The sequence below is a fragment of the Nyctibius grandis genome, chromosome 2 (assembly GCF_013368605.1).
Source record: "Nyctibius grandis isolate bNycGra1 chromosome 2, bNycGra1.pri, whole genome shotgun sequence".
In the NCBI taxonomy this organism is placed as follows: Eukaryota; Metazoa; Chordata; class Aves; order Nyctibiiformes; family Nyctibiidae; genus Nyctibius; species Nyctibius grandis.
In genome coordinates, this window is record NC_090659.1 from 1060575 (window position 1) to 1078210 (window position 17636).

Genomic DNA, 17636 nt, shown 5'->3' on the forward strand with positions numbered 1-17636 from the left:
AGCAATATACAGAAAGCGTTTGTTCTACACAGGAATTTAAATGTCTGAGTTTCCTTAGCAGCTGTTTAGCTGTGATAATTGAGGGCTGTATTTTTAGGGTCGACAAATGTAAAATCACTTGCGTTTCTGAAAAATGAGGAAGCTAAGAGTGACTTCAGAGGTAATGTGATTTTTTGTCTCTTCAGAAGGTTTTTTTGAAAGAAAATTGCTCATCGATTGAACTGGAGGGAGGGGAGAGTTCCACTTTGATGCCACAGACTGCTAGTTTATCATTGCTGTAGGTGAAAGCAAACTGACCATGCTTTGCAGAAGTGAAGGTCCACTAAGATTTACCCTGATGTGTGTGTAAAATGAAGCAAGCACCCACAGATGTGCGTGTTGAAATGACTGACTTAACGTGCTTTTTGGAATGTTGGTTATTTCTTCAAGTCCCTTAAGGTTTACTTTTTTAAACATCCAATAAGGTCAAGCAAAGTCTGAAAAGATTCTGTCAGTTAAAGTGGGTGATATCTAGACCCAGTTTGGAACATGCATAAAGTGATGATGTCTTTGAATATCTGCAAGTACAAGTCTCTCCCCATATGCTGTATACAGTTAAGACTTCAACTGAATGAGAAATGAAAATGTCTGTCATGTCTGTATATACTTAATGAGTAGATTAAAATAACGTAGCATTTAGCATAAAATAAGTTTCAGCATTTGAATCGCTTGAGCTAACAACTGAGTAATTTTGAACGTGGTTAGAAATATTTTCTTGTTTGTTTCTCTTAAATTCTGTAGCTAGAGCATATTTATATGAATAGTCTTCAACATTTGAATTCTTTTTATAACCATTTATTTTCACTGAGAAAGTTACCATAGAGAAGTCTTGCGTGTAATGATTGATAAATAATTCTCGAAGAAAGACTAATAGTAAATGTTGCTGATCTCATAACCTATAAATGATGATAGATAGCAGTAGTCCCTAATCCTACTTAGTTGGAGTGTGTTGGGGGGAGTTCAGTCTACTGAACATCTTCTAGGATAAATAACAAATTACAGGTGGTGCTTTTCTATAAAAAAAAGTACGTGTAATGTATGTTAACATTTCAATATTCCACACATGGAGCTCTGTTTTTGCTGACTGAAAGGTGTGTCCCTGAATATTGAGTGTTGGATGATTTGGCAGCTCAAATAAATAATATGTAACTGCCCATTCAGTTGGACTTCACAAATACGGCGTGTCATGTTTCATTCTTTCTTCACTACAGGATTGATCTTCCACCCACTCACAAACCACCCTCGTGTGAGGAGAGAGCATTCTCTGTACCGCAGAAAGAAGCTATGCTTCAGGTGAGTCAGGGGTTATGTACCCCTTAAACTGAGGTAGGAAAAGGGTTGAATTTCCTTTATTATGTTAATTGAGTCTGATTTTTGCTTTCCTGGTAGTGTAAATATTGGGATTCGGGCTTTGGCGTGGTTAATTTACCAAAGTTTGGTTTTGATTCCCAGTGAAGATCACTAAATTACTTTTAAATGCTTGCAATTATGTAGCTTCTGATTTTATCTTTTTTTTTCTTGAATTTGTCAGCAACAAAAGACTCTGTACTAATTCTGTGACAAGAACTTGAATTTTTAGTGTGCTTTCAGGGGTTGCTTCATGTGATCTAAAGTTCCTTACCAACCATCTGGGGTTGTTTAGCCTGGAGAAGAGGAGGCTCAGAGGTGACCTTAGTGCAGTCTACAACTACCTGAAGGGAGGTTGTAGTGAAGTGGGAGTCGGCCTCTTCTCCCAGGCAACCAGCGATAGGACAAGAGGACACAGCCTCAAGCTTGGCCAGGGGAGGTTCAGGTTGGACATTAGGAAGCATTTCTTCTCAGAAAGGATCATTAGCCATTGGAAGGGGCTGCCCAGGGAGGTGGTGGAGTCACCATCTCTGGAGGGGTTTAAGACAAGACTGGACATGGCACTTAGTGCCCTGGTCTAGTTGCCATGGTGGTGTCAGGGCAATGGTTGGACTCGATGATCCCAGAGGGCTCTTCCAACCTGGTTGATTCTGTGATTCTGTGATTTAGTGTTTGTATGGGTGTAGCCTGATATAACAGGATCATAGAGGTCATACACTGGAAAGGTAATTCTAGCAAATGAGACATTTGTGGGGAGCAAGGAAGGGCAGGGGAGTGCCCTTCTTAGCTGCCACGTGGCTTTGCACTGGATCATGCTGCTTGTGAAACCCCAGGTGAATTCAGAAGGCAACACAGAAGGAACCTGTTCATGGGAGAAAGCATCAGTTAACAGCACTGAATATTATTCTTCATATAATAAATCATGAAAAACTATAGATCCTGACTGTCCCGTCTGAAGTGTGACACTTTTTTTGTATATATTAAATCAGTCGGTGTGATTTTTAGATTTCTGCTTACATTGAAGAAAACTTTAATCAGTTTTAGTGAGAATTAGATTGTAATTGTTCTTAATGAGATTTTTGTTCCATCATCAGTACTTTGTATAAATAATGGGATTCTAACCACTGATGTGCTGAATTATAAGACAGGTAATCATTTGTTTATAACAAATACTGTTTTTCCAAAACTGTGGTGTACCTTTGCAGCTTTAGGGACCTGTAGGAGCCTTTTTTTCTGAGAGGGGGATGCCCTAGGAAAAAAAATCTTCACCCACTTTAAAGAAGGATTTTGATAGAGTTCTTAGTAATGCTGAAAATATTCTTGTAGATTGTCTTTATGTGATTACTGGTTCTAAAGCTCACCAAATACGAGTTGCTGATAAAAGCTTTCTTCTTTCTCATTAAAGTAATGTATGAAAAGAAGATAGCGTATTACAGATATTACATTGAGTAATACTTGCTAATATTGTTGCTGAATGAAGCAAGAAACTTTTCTGAGATCCATTGCTACTTTTAGTAGCAGCCTGAGGATTGTAACATTATGAAGGTATAAACCAGTTAGTTGGCAAAAAGCGTAATAGGTTTTTGTCTTCTGATCTTGAAGGTGTTATAACACCTAAGATGACACAAAAGAAACAATGCTTTTCTGTGCTCAGATTGGGTATCTTCACAGAATCAACCAGGTTGGAAGAGCCCTCTGGGATCATCGAGTCCAACCGTTGCCCTGACACCGCCCTGACACCACCCTGTCAACTAGACCATGGCACTAAGTGCCATGTCCAGTCTTTTCTTAAACCCCTCCAGAGATGGTGACTCCACCACCTCCCTGGGCAGCCCCTTCCAATGTCTAATGACCCTTTCTGAGAAGAAATTCTTCATAATGTCCAACCTGAACCTCCCCTGGCGAAGCTTGAGGCTGTGTCCTCTTGTCCTATCGCTAGTTGCCCGTGAGAAGAGGCCGACTCCCACTTCACTACAACCTCCCTTCAGGTAGTTGTAGACTGCACTAAGGTCACCTCTGAGCCTCCTCTTCTCCAGGCTAAACACCCCCAGCTCCCTCAGCCGTTCCTCATAGGTCAGACCCTCCAGACCCTTCACCAGCTTGGTCACCCTCCTCTGGACTCGCTCCAACACCTCAACATCTTGCCCTATGTAGTAACTCTGTCACTACAATACTCAACAAATGCAGTATTGATGAATCATGCTGCTGCTAATACATTCCTATGCTTGAAGTATCACGGTGAAAGATTATCTTGCTTACAGAATTAGAAGATAATTGTGTTATTTGTTCATCTGTAATGCTGCTAGATGGCAATGACAACAAAAGGAGATGCAATTATTTATCCTTTATATAAAGTGTGTACCTTATTATTTTCTTCTTCTGAACTTTCTGCTGTCTCTGAATTCTTTCTTGGTTTTGCTTACTGTGGCTTCTGTTAGTGGGTACTTAAGAGCTAAGAAAAGCTAAAGCTGACTGTAGTCTTTGCTGAACATATAATAAAATGTTTTATCTAAGTATATTTTGTAAGTAGAGGAGAGACCCTAAACAGGTTGAATCAAATAATTTCCCTCAAGCTGGATAAATACATTTTTAAGGTTTTCTTTTGGAAAGGGAGGAGACAGAACTAGTTCTTTATCAGGCTAGATGTTAACTAAGGTTTATTTAAAAATAATGAATGTTGGCATTACAAGGTTAGTGCTCACGTTCTTTTTGTCTTCTGTGGAACTCCGAAACTGAAAAGAGCTGGAGCTGGAGGCTGAGTCTTCATACCTATGATCAACCTGTACTCTGTTATGCTTGAGGCAAGAGCTGCTGCTTTATCTAATAGAAATAAGTGTCAAAATTACTAGCTTTAGCCAAGGAGTGTTTGGTTGCATTGTTTTGGTGTAATAAGCCAACACTTGAATAGCTGTAAAGAAGTAAAAGCAGCAACTTAGCAGCCTGTCCCTGTGTCGTCACTTGTTTGACTCAAAGTCTGTACTAGCCACGTAATTTATGTTCCAAATTTTATTGGAACTGCGTTGTCTGGTTATAAATGAGAAGGTTCTGGTGAGGCAGAAGTCCAAAACAGGAATATCCTGTGGAAAAAAAAAGACAAATGACAGCGTAAATAGTTTTATTTACTGTGAAGATTGTAGGTTCATCTTTATAAAACTTTTTTAGCAACAAAGCTATTGCTTTTGTCTGGGTGGTTTTTTAGTAATCATTGTCATGGAAATACTATTCTGTTCTTCAGAACTACTTTTTGCATGTCATGTGAAAGAGCAGTGAGCAGCCTGAAGGTTGTCCTTGGTGAGAGAGGGATTGCTTGGCAGCTGAGTGTTGAGGCGAATCGAGAGGAAGTTGAGCAATGGAAGAATTCCAGTGGCTTAGAGAGGAATTCCTCTGTTGCATAATATTTATAAAAGGAGTGGGAGAGGGGGCACTAATTCAGGCAATCCTTGGAATCATTAGAGTTAGTTTCACTGTATTTCAAAGAATATATTGCCAAGAAGCAAAACTTCTTTACTTGCCTAGAAACATGACTGAGATGAAGAGTCTTGGACGTTGTGAAGGAACCGAAGTTATGTCTAGCTTGACAGGTTCTTCTGAAGGAAAGAGGAAAAAATGTTGTTTTGTATAATGCAGTGCATGAATGTTCAGAGTTCTTGAAATATTCAGAAATTAATAGGGCTTTTTGTAGCAACAGAAATAAAAGTTGAGAAGGGAAATACAGCAGAGTAGGTAATTCTAGCCATGAGAAGACTGACTTGCAACTTGTGCAACTCTTTAATGGTGTTCTTTGTATTCCTATTCAAGACGGGAAAGAGGATGGTGAAATGGTGTTAGCACAGTTAAAAGCATATAACACTGCTTACTGAATGATGATATTTGTGGATCAAATTTGAAAAGATCACCCACAGTACTCTTAAACCTAGCATAATATTGATTTGTTTGTAGATTATGGGTCTCTTGCATCTTCTGGTTCTTTTCCTGATGGTCTTAATACAGGTGGGGACATCTCTTCCTTGATGAAAAAGGAAGCATTGTTATAATTTGCCTTAGACTGAAGAGCACTTTAGGCAAACAAGATTAAATGGAAAGAAGCACAAAATGTGCATAGATAAACTCATCTATATTGATAAAAGACCTTACAATGGAAAAAAAAAAAAAAAACACAAACCATTAACCAGACAGACTAGAATGAAGCACAAGCTTTTTATTAGTGGACGCTTTTGTAATGGGATTTCTAAATTGGAAAGGATGAGAAAATGTAAGATGAAGACGTTGGTGAGGTAATTGGTTTAGGCTTTTAAAGGACTGCTTGAGAAGGAGCATGTTTAGAGTAAAACTTCACAGTTTCTTCACAGAATCAACCAGGTTGGAAGAGCCCTCTGGGATCATCGAGTCCAACCATTGCCCTGACACCACCCTGTCAACTAGACCAGGGCACTAAGTGCCATGTCCAGTCTTTTCTTAAACCCCTCCAGAGATGGTGACTCCACCACCTCCCTGGGCAGCCCATTCCAATGTCTAATAACCCTAAGCTGTTTCACTAGCAAAGTTACTCCATCATAATGGTGACAAAAAAATTTTTGAAAGGGAGGTTGGTTTTGAATCTTCTGTGTTAAGTAACTGACATCATAATGAATATATTTATAGCTCTGTCTAATCCAAAAGTTTGGTGTTACATTAACGTTTTTAAGTAAACTACTGCTCGTGTAGAATTATTGTTGAAAGTTTAACTTTTAGAAACAGAATTATTATCCAAAATTTATGCTGATATGTCTGAAATGGCATATCGAGGTGTCACTGGTATGGTTCTATAGCTCTGAGAGCCACTTGATGTATGAAGGGATAAGTGAGCTGACTGGTGGAACTGGGCAAATGATTGATCTCTTTCCACATACCTGTTGGGTCATTCTGTGGTGCCCCTGTGAGGGTTTGTTTGTGCTCAGTGTGAATAGGATTTGTTACATGGAAAATCCATAGGGATAACACTTATTCATATATAAAATGTCAGCTTTGAAACTGGACAGGATAAGAAACGCTTTATTAAACTCAAAGCAAACAGAAATCAAAGTGTTATTTCTGAAATGATTGTGGATATTGTATTGACTCTTGATAATTCATAAATATATCAAGTCATCTACCACCGTATTGGTTCAATACATGGAGACCACTGTTTACATTGAAGATTTAACCAGTGAGGCTTTTCAGACATTGCATCTAATGTTCAGGAAAATATTTATTTGTTTGTCTTGCATGAGACTTTAAACCATTACTTAAACTTTCTTGCTACTGAAAGGAATGGGAAAAAAAATCCTAGTCTTTAATGTCTCATTGGTTTGAAGCTCTAGAGTGGACACCTGGTTGTAGTTCTTCTTTTTTCTCCCCACAGTGCCATTAGGCATTAGTGGAACTGTAAAAATGCCGAGTTTACGCTCTTTTTAGCGAAGTGTTACTTCCCCAAAAGGTTTAAATAACAAATAAAGTGACTGGGATCAAAACTGGCTCAATTGTAGGAAGGTTTTCTATTCAGGAGCAAGTGGTTTTAGTTGCACTAAATCTTCCCTGGAAAAAATACCTTTATTTGCAGAGATGCAAATGTATAGCTGCAATACAGTTTTTTTTTTTCTTTTCTAAAACTGAGGTTAAAAGGCAAAAAAAGTGCAACGTTTAGATGATCTCCACCACTTCAGATAGTTTAAAACCATAGATGCCTAACAACTGAGTTCATGGGATTTGAAAATATGCATGCAAATGTGTTGTTTAATGTGTGCAGTGTGTTTATTAGATGGAGCCCAGCAAAGGGGCAAGAAAGTATTTCTTCCTGAAAGGGTAGTACTTTGTCTCCCAGATATAATCAACTTAGAGGTAAGTATATAAACACACACAAAGTTACAAGCCGTGTTTAATTAATGGCTTTGTAAATAAGCTAATTGAGTTTTAGTTCAGCTGTTTGGAAGGTTCTTGTCTTGTCTGTCCTCATGAGGATACAGTGCTCTGCTCTTGTGTTGTGCTTTGGTTGGTTGGTTAGAGGGAAATCAGTGAGGCACTTCCAGGTTCTTTTGCTTAGTCCAAGTTCTAACTCATTTTGCATATTGAAGATGGAACATGTCTATAGACACATCCATGTCTATAAGCTGATCAGTGCTGTAACTATTAATTGTTTGGAAATATTCAGCAACTTCATGTATGCAGGCAGGTGTTGAAAATGACCTGTTTGACTTCAGCAAAGAAAGTTCTATCCAACTATTCTTAGTCTGAATAGATTTATTATGAACTGTACACAGCGTAGCCTGATTGTATTTATTCTGATACGAGCCCTGTTACAGAAATGAACTCTTCTTGGTGTGATGGTTCTTTGCTAGCCTTGATCAATGATTTTTCTTCATGTTGTTGCTCTTGATGCCGTGCGATTGCCCTCTCTTTTTGGAGACAATTACATGTTCACCCACTCTGTCTTCCATTTTGTCGTATAATCTTATAATTGGTAAGACTGTTCTGTTTGTAAAGCTTCACCTTTCAAGCCATTGCTCTGATATCTCTTAGACCGGTGACTACGTAACCCCAAGGTACAGGTTGGTTCCCTTCAGCTATACCTGAGCCTGTTGTCTTCAGCTGCTGTAAGGTTAAGCTGTAAAGTGGGAGTCGGCCTCTTCTCCCAGGCAACTAGCGATAGGACAAGAGGACACAGCCTCAAGCTTGGCCAGGGGAGGTTCAGGTTGGACATTAGGAAGCATTTCTTCTCAGCAAGGGTCATTAGCCATTGGAAGGGGCTGCCCAGGGAGGTGGTGGAGTCACCATCTCTGGAGGTGTTTAAGAAAAGCCTGGACATGGCACTTAGTGCCCTGGTCTAGTTGACATGGTGGTGTCAGGGCAACGGTTGGACTCGATGATCCCAGAGGGCTCTTCCAACCTGGTTGATTCTGTGATTCTGTTATTTCAGCTTTTTGCCTAGTTGGTCACCTTGAGGTTGCTGATGGAAAAGCAATGGTAAAGCTGGGAAATTGGCTAGTGACAGACTGGAGCTAAACCAAGCAGTGTTAAGCTTCCGAGCTGTCTGTTTTCAAAATAAATCTGGTACCTAGTCATTGAATGCTCCTTATACTCAACCCGGATATATTTAGTTGTATGTTACTATGAAGAAAACTCCTTTTACTTACCTTATTTACACAACATAAACATTTGTATACTTGAATATGGTTTTGGTTGCCATTAATGGTGTTGGAGCGAGTCCAGAGGAGGGCGACCAAGCTGGTGAAGAGTCTGGAGGGTCTGACCTACGAGGAACGGCTGAGGGAGCTGGGGTTGTTTAGCCTGGAGAAGAGGAGGCTCAGAGGTGACCTTAGTGCAGTCTACAACTACCTGAAGGGAGGTTGTAGTGGAGTGGGAGTCGGCCTCTTCTCCCGGGCAACCAGTGATAGGACAAGAGGACACAGCCTCAAGCTTCGCCAGGGGAGGTTCAGGTTGGACATTAGGAAGAATTTCTTCTCAGAAAGGGTCATTAGGCATTGGAAGGGGCTGCCCAGGGAGGTGGTGGAGTCACCATCTCTGGAGGTGTTTAAGAAAAGACTGGACATGGCACTTAGTGCCCTGGTCTAGTTGACATGGTGGTGTCAGGGCAACGGTTGGACTCGATGATCCCAGAGGGCTCTTCCAACCTGGTTGATTCTGTGATTCTGTAATGTGTATAGCATATACTAAATAAGCCACAACTGTGGCCTCCTTACAATATCAGGAATACTAATATTGACCAGCTGTTTCAGAAGTAGTGTAGTTGACAAGACAGAGAAGCTTTCTAAGATGCTATTTTCTATCTAGAAGTTGTGTCTTCACTCTTTAATCCATATATATTCGATGGACAGGAGTAACATCTGCGTTATGTACATCTCTTACGTACTTGTAATTTTATTTATGTGTGTGTTCTATCAAACTGAGGGCACTTCTGTCAGGCCAAAGCGTAGTCACAGTGTTGGGAATGTTGGTGTTTGCTGTGTGTGCTCAGGCTCAATGCATTCGCTCATAAAGCTGTCAGAGCCCTGGCACATATGGCACCAGTTTTGTTGGGAAATGTAAGAGGTGTGGGTAGGGCCGAGAGCAATGACCATCTGCTACCTGAGAACCTCTGTCTTCATTATGGAGTTTCTAGGAGACCTCACTGAAGAGTTAAGTGATAGAGACACCTCTGCAACGCTTTGATCATGAGATGACTGTCAGCTTTAAGGCTTTTTCTGTTGCTGTAGTAGCTATGTGGTGCTGGTGAGTTCTGAAACCTAGCATTAAGCAGTCTGTAAAACTATCTTGATCTTGGTGGTGGGACTGTTCTTTGGGAACCAACAAAGGGTAAGTATCTGCAGAATACAGTGACTTTCTAAGACTACTTTTCGAAGTAGGAGGGAGAATCGGGTAGCAGGACCCAGCTGGATGGTAAGTTGGGTTTTTTCTCCCTGTTCTAGTGTAGCCAGTCTTCCAAAGGACTAATGGTCTTAATGAATCAAGCAACGGACTCCTGTTTGAGTTGCAGAAGAACTTACTGCTGGATGTGGCTGTGTTTTTATTAGCAAGCCATGCTGGACAGTAGGAGCAGGCCTACAGTTGACGTTGAGATTTTAAGGTGTTCATGCAATACATGGTTGGGGGGATTTTCCTTGCTGTTAGCTCTTGTCCTGTGCTGTAAACACTTCCTAAATTGACTGTGGCATCTTTTTTCCACCAGAGATGAGCTTGCAAGAAGTATTCTAAATGGTAGTCAGATAAGACACTTCACAACATGGCGCGTAGTTTGTGATGATCAGCATTTTTGTATAAATCAAACCCGTTCTGCAGTGTGGAATTTTGACTTGTTTCCACTGTAACTTTTCTTCTTTCAGAAAGAACATTTTGCTTTGCAAAACCAGTACAGAGAGAAAGATGCTGGAAACTTGCAGCACATGGTAAGTAATAAGATGGCCTGAGTTCCTGATTGAAACTTGGATTTTATCTTGTGCCTTAAAATAAGCTTATAAGGATATTTTGCATGAAGAGCAAAGTATTTGTCCATCCTAGTCAATCATTGTTGGATGTGTGGGTTTGCTATGCAGAGGAAAGACAATACAATTTTAATATCCTGTATTTCCTAGGTAGTTTTGCTGACTATGTAAATACATAAACACTAAAGCTTTGAAGTTTTAGTTGAGTAAAATAACAAAGCATGGGAGTCCTGACAGACTTCTTCGTAGTTCGTGTTTTGCTTTTTAGATTTATTCAGCCTGAAAATTTAACTTCCTTTGAAAGAAAAGTTTGAGGTTAACTCTGAGTAGTTACTAACACTTCTGTCACCTGTTAGTGATTAGAGATTTTTAGTTCATTTTTCTTGATTCCTAGGAGTGTTTTGGAGATCCTGCACCTTTTATTTTGCTTAAAATTTTAATAAGAATAGGAATTGCAGGTTCTATACATGACGTATGAAACTGATGATTTCTTGTGTGTGTTTAGAAAGCTGTGAATGGAAGGCAACTTACTTGTGAGGCTGAAGAGCTACAGGAACCAGAAGTTCTTCAGCATATGTATCCTGTTTATCAGCAAACATACTACAAAAATTGGAGCAGCAGATACCCGCAAAACTCAGAACCTGGAAGGATCTACATCAACCCAAGGGAGCATTATGTATGATTCTGTACCTAGATGTCTTAACTTCCGAGATACAAAGGTTTTAATACCTGTTGACTCTGACCCATATGTCTCATTGGCTTTCATCTCTAAAATAATTGTTTTTTTTTCCTGTGGGAAGAAACTGCATGGAGAATTTTATATAGGTAAACCCTATGGAAATTGAGGCTTAACTTGCTTCTAGTCTTTGGTATGTAGTTGTTTTTGTAGTTATATCAGCCTGCCAAAAGAGGAGAGCCATTTAGCTTCATTAACCTTCATAGTTGTAAGATATTTAGATGAGTTGGTTGACACATGCCAAACTGTAGTTAAGCTGTTTCCCTGGTTATTTCTGGGAGCATTCTCTCCTGAATGGATATGTTAAAATAACCTTACCTAGGTAAAAGTGAGTAAGTATGAGCAAGACAACTGAATCCCTGGTGACATAAGCAGTCTCAGGCCGAGAGTTTTTTTGCATCTTAGAAAACTTGGGATAATTATCACTTTGACTGGCCTTAGCTATTGATTTCTCAACTAGCTCTACCTCTCCCAGTCAAATGAGCAACTAGACTACCTCTCAACTACTGACTTGCTGTTTCATTACATTGTGTCTTCCCACCTTGTTAAAAGTGAAGCAATTTCCTTACATCAGAAACTTTTATATTGATCCTGGCTGTCCGTTGATGTACTTGCTGGTTGTAGTTTCACAGTAGGTCTGTATGAAACTTAATTGCAGGAAGTAGATGACCAGACAGTCAAAACTTCCTTAAAGTATCTTATGTGTAGCTGCATCTTACCTACAAATTGCTGTTTAGCCATTTTTCCAGGTATGACTCCCATGTTAAGTGTTGCAGAGTTGGTCTTGCTTGGTAATAAATACATTTAGCATTCTTTGGCTGCTTTCAGTTTGCAATAAAACTGCCTATGGTGTGTTCTTATGTCTTAGCAAGAAAAGGAAAGCTTTGGGAGTCTTCAACTGTCCTTTAATCTTCACCAGTAGCGTGAAGTAACTGGAGAATGTCCTGATGTTACCAGTGCTAATAATATTCCACATGAAATTTTATGAGCGTGGGTAATGGTTGAAAAATGTGCTCAGGATCTCTTTAGAAAAACAAGCTTTCCTTTGGAGTAAAAAATAAATATATAGCAAGTAAAAAAAAGATGTATAAAATGTATTAGTGGTGAAATGAGCTCACAGGACAATCTTAAAGTACTTTAAGACAGCAGGAAATAAGACACTGACTAAAATTCGCCGGAGAAACTTAAACAACTCACATGTATTCTGTACACATAAGTACAGAATAATGACTTTCAGTCGGATGACCTTAAGACAAAATGTTTAGAAGAATGGCTATGTCATACTCAACTAGCTATTGATACAGAATTAATTACTTCTATGATATTAGTGTTTTCTCTGAAGATGATTGGGTTTTTCAGGGGGAAGAGTCATAGTTGTAGAAGCAATAGAATTGAAAACTAGTGTAGTTGAGTGTGCTGCAGGCAGGATGATGTTATAAAACCTCTATCATAGTCAAAGTTAACGAGGTCCCCGTCCATAATAGGGCTAGGTAAATATTTCTGGTTTATTACAGGTAGCAGCTAGAAGATCATGGCTTAGGTGCCCAGTTCTGGACACTGTACAAGTAGACATTAACTGTTCTTTTGCTGAGCAACTTTCTGTTGTATGATGTGGGTGAAGTTGACAGCGGAAGGAAGGGCAAAGGCAAAGGTTGGAGGGAATCTGTTTCTCTGGAGCTTTCTTTGAACCACTGTCAGCTTGCTTTTTTCTTAGCAGCCGAGCACTTTCATGTAAATTGAGCAACTGTTTTCAACTTCAAAGCCTCCTGCTGTGTTTGAGACCTAACGAAGGGCTCGTGTGCCCCAAAAATGTATTTTGCAATGATGTCAGTTGAAGCAGCTACCTCTTTCCACAAGCGTTGCCTCACCTATCCTTATATTACTGCACCTCCAAAAAAAATTACTGCCAGAACATGAAAAGAAGACAGTGTCATGGCCAAGTGTTAAAGCAAATAGAATAACAGAATATTGAGATGAACTATCCTGCTTGAGATTTGACCAATATCACTGAGCAAAGCTTTGTCCAAAAAATATTTGGATATACATTATAGGTGGTTCAAAACAGTGTGATAATGCTGCCACTGCATTCATTAGTGCAATGTGATGTTGAGCAGGTGATCGTTTCAGTTCCTATTATGTTGACAGATGATGTAAAAAAACAAATTATTTTGGGTTCAGACCTCTTCTGCTGCTTTTTATTCTTACTTGCAGATACATTTTTGTGTGAAGAGATGAAACTTTGAGGGAGGGATAGAGGAAGGAAGAATGCTATCAACAAAGCTAGAATTGCTTTTTTGGATTTGTAAAAATAGCTTAAAAAAGAAAAATGTCATCCAGTTATGTATCAACAAACTACAGAAAGCTTGAATTGCAAACTACCCATCAGCACGCACTTTGCCATGAAGTCATTAGGGAAATATATTATCATGAAATGGTTTCTTTGTAAGCTGTTCAGGGACATTTAGTGTGTTAGGTTTTTTGGGATGTTGCTTGTAGTCTTCAGTGTGGCTGGATTTTGGGGGAGGGGGTTTGGCATAGAATGCTCTGGAAAGAACAGAAAAACGTCTGCTGATGAGGATTCCCTGCAGGAAGGATTGAACACAAAGAAGTAAGTTTGATCTGCTTTTTTGAGATGTAGAAAATGTCCTCTTTTATTTTTGTACATTTTCAAATGTTTGTATTTGTATTTTGATTTGAATAAAAACTTTCAAAATAGAACCTGTTCATATGTCGTTGAGATTTAAGATTGCTTAAGGTGTGGAAAATGCATGAACTTTCTTGGTGATGTGTTCCTTCCTCTGTGTTTGCATATGCAGAGCGTGTGGTTTTTTTCCTAACAGTGCCACTTTTGATTGTCTGTGGTGTTGGATGCTGAAATGAGATGTCCTTTCAACATTTGTTTTATTTAACATATAGTACTTTGTGAAAATCCAGCACTTAGGTACACTGAACACCCAAAATCCCTGTTGAGGGAGGTAGGAATGGGGGGGAAGAGTAGCAATTTATGTCTCTAGCTTTGATAAATGTAAATTTAGAATGGGCTGCCCAGGGAGGTGGTGGAGTCACCATCTCTGGAGGGGTTTAAGAAAAGCCTGGACATGGCACTTAGTGCCCTGGTCTAGTTGCCATGGTGGTGTCAGGGCAACGGTTGGACTCGATGATCCCAGAGGGCTCTTCCAACCTGGTTGATTCTGTGATTCTGTAAAATTGTCCTCTGCTCAAGTATCTTTAAATTCTACAAGCTAGTATAATTATAGAAAATTGGCCTTGGTAGTTTTTAACTGCTCAGTTGCCTGGTGAGAGGTGGCCTAGGGTATTTTGTCCACTTGTAGTACATGTCCAGAGTATTGGAAAGACTGGGTTTGGCTTTTGGAAACAGGTTTCTTTCCAATAGCAAAGCTAATGCTTTGTTGCTGCTTACACATAAACCACATCTTACCAGTGTCCTCAAAACATTAGGTTTGAGATTAATCAAGCTAGCCAGCATTTTCAGTGGTGTTTCAAAGCAGTGTTACCTGGTTTTATGCAACTGGTGGTGTAGATCTCTGGAATAGTGGGGAAACTTAGAACCTGCTTGATGCGGAAAGACATAAATAACTTGGCCAGTTGTTGTGAAGGTGGCTAAAGATAGTTGTGTTCTAATGAAGTGCTAAAAAGACATGTAAAAGTTATGGTGAACTGTTAAGGTGGTGACAACAAGTAAAATGCAACAGTTGAAGAGTGGTTGAATCTCAGCAGGATAAATCATAATAAAATTTTTAGGTTATTCCCCTACGGAGATAGATGGCTTAGAAAATTCAGTGGCGTTAAAACCTACCAACCTTGATTCTTTTTTTCTTTTTTGTCTTGCTGTGTAACTGAGATGATCTATTTTGAAAATATTTTTAAGCAGTGAAAGATTGCTAGGCAGGAGTGACTTTGCTAAGAAACCAGTCCATGAGAAGACCTAGTTGTGGAGAGTGCTTTCTGTAAGAACTTTGGCTCTTGAAGTTCACGCAGCTTTTAGGTTATGCTGTTCAGCTCTCTGCGTGTAATATCACCAGCTGCTTTGAAAAGTAGACACCTATGATTTGATCCTTAGCTAAAAACTGAGCTTGTAGAGGAGCCTGCCTGTCAAAGTGCTGGTTCAAAGTTCTAGTAAACCTCAGTTCCTTTCTGAAAGAAAATAAAGTTTTGATGTTTCTGTATTTCATAGAATCACAGAATGGTTTCTGTTGGAAGGGACCTTAAAGATCATCTAGTTCCAACCCCCCTGCCACAGGCAGGGACACCTTCCACCAGACCAGGTTGCTCCAAGCCCCATCCAACCTGGCCTTGAACACTGCCAGGGAGGGGGCAGCCACAGCTGCTCTGGGCAACCTGGGCCAGTGTCTCACCACCCTCACAGTAAAGAATTTCTTCCTAATATCTAATCTAAATCTGCCCTCTTTCAGTTTAAAACCATTCCCCCTCATCCTGTCACTACTTGTCCTTATAAAAAGCCCCTCTCCAGCTTTAGTGTAGCCCCTTCAGGTACTGGAAGGTGCTAGAAGGTCTCCCCGGAGCCTTCTCTTTCCAGGCTGAAGAGCCCCAACTCTCTCAGCCTGTCTTCATAGGAGAGGTGCTATTTATCGAAAAATGTGGCATTGTTCTTGGTAATGAGGTTAATACCTTTAGCTAAATGATACTGAATGAAAATGCACAAAAAATAGGTTGTGATTCTTAGTAATAATTATCCAAATGTGTGTGAAACCCAAGTAGAGATGTGTTAGGTGGTTTAATCTGCACTGAGAACCCATCAGTGCAGCTTTTTGTAGTCTCATTTTGTGATCGATCTTCAGTTGATTTTATGCCCTATCTAAATCTAGACCCTTCAATTGCCAGTAGAAGATAAATTCTGCTTAGGACCCTACAAGTCAAGCTGTGGTTCTTCTGCACTCTGTGTGACTAGTAATCAAGACTGTACAATTGGAATTTAGCTCACTATTTTGAAACCAAGTTGGAGACTAAGTAGCCTCCAGCTTGCTCATCAGCTTACATGAATTTGAATTTACTGTTCAGGGCTACACACAGAATGCAGAGAGTATGCTAAATATGTTAAAAAGTCACTTTAATTTGAGTTTAGCCACAGATTTATTATATTCTAACTTGAAATGTACTCTTCCACAGTATGTCAGGTACTCTTACTGCTCTTATCTAAATTATTAAGTTACGTTGTCTTTGAATCTGCCACTTTTGCCTCTGGTTCCACTCTGGTGCCATGTGCCTTTGGTCTAAATGCTGGAAAGTAACTTCATTTTTGCATCTATATGGAACTATAATCTGGCTGTATCACTTCAGGATTGTAAGCAAAGTGTTGAAGAGATGCTGTAAAGAATTCAGCTGTTTTTTTTCACTTGTCCTTTTCCCAATGTTCAATTTTATTTCTTTATTGCTGTCTTGGATCTCTGAAATCTTGCTCCAGTGGTTTTGCTGCATTAGAGCCTGTCTCTAGGGATGGTGTGCCCGCAGTTTCAATCTTCCTGACACTTCATCTTGCCTGTCCTATTAAGAAGTTTCTGTAGTTCTCTGTATTACTCTGTGCTTGAACAGCTCCTTAGTTGACAGCATTTTGGGCCAGTATTTGTGTGTTCACACCATCCAGCTCATAACAATCTTCAGAAAGGGAAGTTTTTCTTGCTGATTTATGGCTGTATATGCAGCGTTAGGTCATGTGCAACGTGACTGTACCAACAAAAGGTGCCTTAGTCCTGTCGGTTGCCTGCTTGCTGCTCAGGGGAGAGACAAACACCTATTAAAAGGTTAAGGGTGCTCCCTCCTGTCACCATAGTCTATTGTACTCATAAGAAAGAGAGTCCACACATCTACATAACTTTTCTGTACTGTTTTAGTAATTTTGGAATAAATACTTTTAGGTACTGTTTGTGACAAAAGCTGGATTCTTTGTCAAGTATAGTAGATGAAAACAGCAGTTGCATTTCTGTCTTCTCTCTGACTAAATTGGCTCTTTCACCACCAGACTTATGTGGCTGCTTCTCTTAAGCATAAGAACTGAAGCTGCCTGAGTTTAATCCCACAACTAACAAAGTTGTTTCTTTCTTTGGTGTGAATTGAGAGGAAAGAGAAATTGCTATGGGCAAATAAAATGCCTTTGTATTGATCCAGATAGCTTTTAAATCCAGATTGACTGGGTAGCATTTATAGATTGGTTCATCCAGGTAGGACAAAGGGCTTAAAGTTACCCGAAGAAGCCTTGCACTGTGTCTGGGTGCAGTGCTTTGTCACTAATGCTTGTGGCTTGACTTAGCATGTCACTTACTGTCAGCTGGATCCGTTTCCCGTAGCCAGAAATACTGCTAGAAGCCCTGGATTAGTAACAAATAACAAATATTGGGTAAGGCAAAAGTCTCATGTGTTTGGATGTGTTTTGTGTTGGCTCTTCAAGAACTTTTAAAATTGGCTACTAGAAAATTGGCTCCTAAAAGCCCCACTACCTCTAGCTAAATAGTCAAAAGCTTTACGCTTCACCCTGCCCTGGAGACCAGGAGTTCTTCCTGCCTAAACTCAGTGCCTTAAGCCAT

General features: G+C 39.7%; 1 protein-coding gene across 1 annotated transcript in view; it reads left to right on the top strand.

The window, feature by feature from the left end:
• Positions 1-13664, top strand: part of NECTIN3 (nectin cell adhesion molecule 3) — a 60338-nt gene extending 46674 nt beyond the window's left edge. The window contains exons 7-9 of the mRNA XM_068424135.1: positions 1251-1332; positions 10242-10304; positions 10846-13664. Coding sequence (XP_068280236.1) covers positions 1251-1332; positions 10242-10304; positions 10846-11022 — 322 coding nt within the window. The 3' untranslated portion in view covers positions 11023-13664. The remainder of the gene's footprint in view (positions 1-1250; positions 1333-10241; positions 10305-10845) is intronic.
• The last annotated feature ends 3972 nt before the right edge of the window (positions 13665-17636 follow it).